We start from the raw sequence: 1,170 nt of genomic DNA, 5'->3' as shown, positions 1-1,170 counted from the left end.
TTGTCGTAGACGGGCGGATAAAGCGGTGTAATGCCTTGCTTTGATGGTCGAGGTGGAGGAAGACATTTTCCGGTCTAGCGGCTTGACTTGCGTACTACTGCTGTGAGATGGTCTTCTCGTTTCTTGTGGAAGCCGAAAGACGTCAGTCGACGTAGAGTGAGTTGTATTGCATAGAGTAAGCAGAGGAAGGGAGTGGGAGAAGGGCACAAATGCCACGTACGACGCGTCCGACGCGTTGAAACTCATCCGACGCGTCCCGTCGCGTGGCAACTCTTTTCCCCCAGACAGCCAGTCAGTCAGCCACCTACCTTACCCTATCTTTCACATCTTTTCCTTTTTCTCATTGTTCTCTTTACTTGATCGCTACATTCTCATCACCATGGCAAACGTCGGAGTACTCCCAGTTGCGTCTATTCCTGTGAGTGTTTGTGGCTATGGTGAGGGCTGCACTGATGAGTAGATAAACTACGAGGAAGAGTTGGGTGAGTTTTGTCTCTTTTTCAAGTCGTGATTGCCATCTAGAACATCATCTGTACCATAATCAGGATAAGTGTAACCTCAGAAGGGGGCGTGGGAGGCTGGATCTGACTCTCCGCTGGGGAGAACATGGGGCTTGATTGTATAAGACCGATATGTGGGCGGAAGAGAGGAAGAGGATGTGAAGTGAAAAACGAAGAGATTGCAAAGAGCGGCATGAGTCCGACAGAGAGCTCTTTGAGAAGAGTCTGAGGAATATTACAGTCTTTGGAAAGAGGAGAAAACACGGCAAATCTGCTCCAGTCAATGGTCTGACGTCCAGGTAAAATCGAAGACTTTCTCACCAAATTCGTCCCTCAGGCAAGGCGACCAAGACGTCATGCGCACCTTCCAGCGGACGACGATGAAGCCGCCGAAGAAGAACAAGCTTTGGCTGATGATCTCGACGACTTGGACGTTGACGATGTCGATGGAAGAGAAGGAAGGTCAAAAGCAAAGTATATGAAAGTTTTGAGGAAAGTCGCGAACCGACAGTTGGCAGAGGTCACTGTTGATTTGTCCGATTTGAGAAAGGTGAGTTGTCGTGCTTGATCCAAGTAGGACCTGACTAGGATTTAACTGACTTCAGTTTGACAACGACACCTCTCTCTTGAAGGAATATCACGCGCAACACTCGCAGATATATCAACTTGT

At 48.6% G+C, this 1,170-nt stretch overlaps 1 protein-coding gene across 1 annotated transcript; it reads left to right on the top strand.

The window, feature by feature from the left end:
- Window positions 1–379: 379 nt before the first annotated feature.
- TREMEDRAFT_65880 (uncharacterized protein) lies at window positions 380–1,095 on the top strand (the record flags this gene model as incomplete). The annotated part of the gene is made up of 4 exons (XM_007007984.1): window positions 380–418; window positions 461–482; window positions 800–1,050; window positions 1,078–1,095. 4 exons carry the CDS (start codon window positions 380–382, stop codon window positions 1,093–1,095), a joined length of 330 nt encoding a protein of 109 aa, XP_007008046.1.
- Between the last annotated feature and the right edge of the window lie 75 nt (window positions 1,096–1,170).

This window comes from Tremella mesenterica (genome assembly GCF_000271645.1).
Source record: "Tremella mesenterica DSM 1558 unplaced genomic scaffold TREMEscaffold_17, whole genome shotgun sequence".
NCBI classification, from domain to species: Eukaryota; Fungi; Basidiomycota; class Tremellomycetes; order Tremellales; family Tremellaceae; genus Tremella; species Tremella mesenterica.
This window is presented reverse-complemented; position numbering and strand designations above follow the sequence as displayed.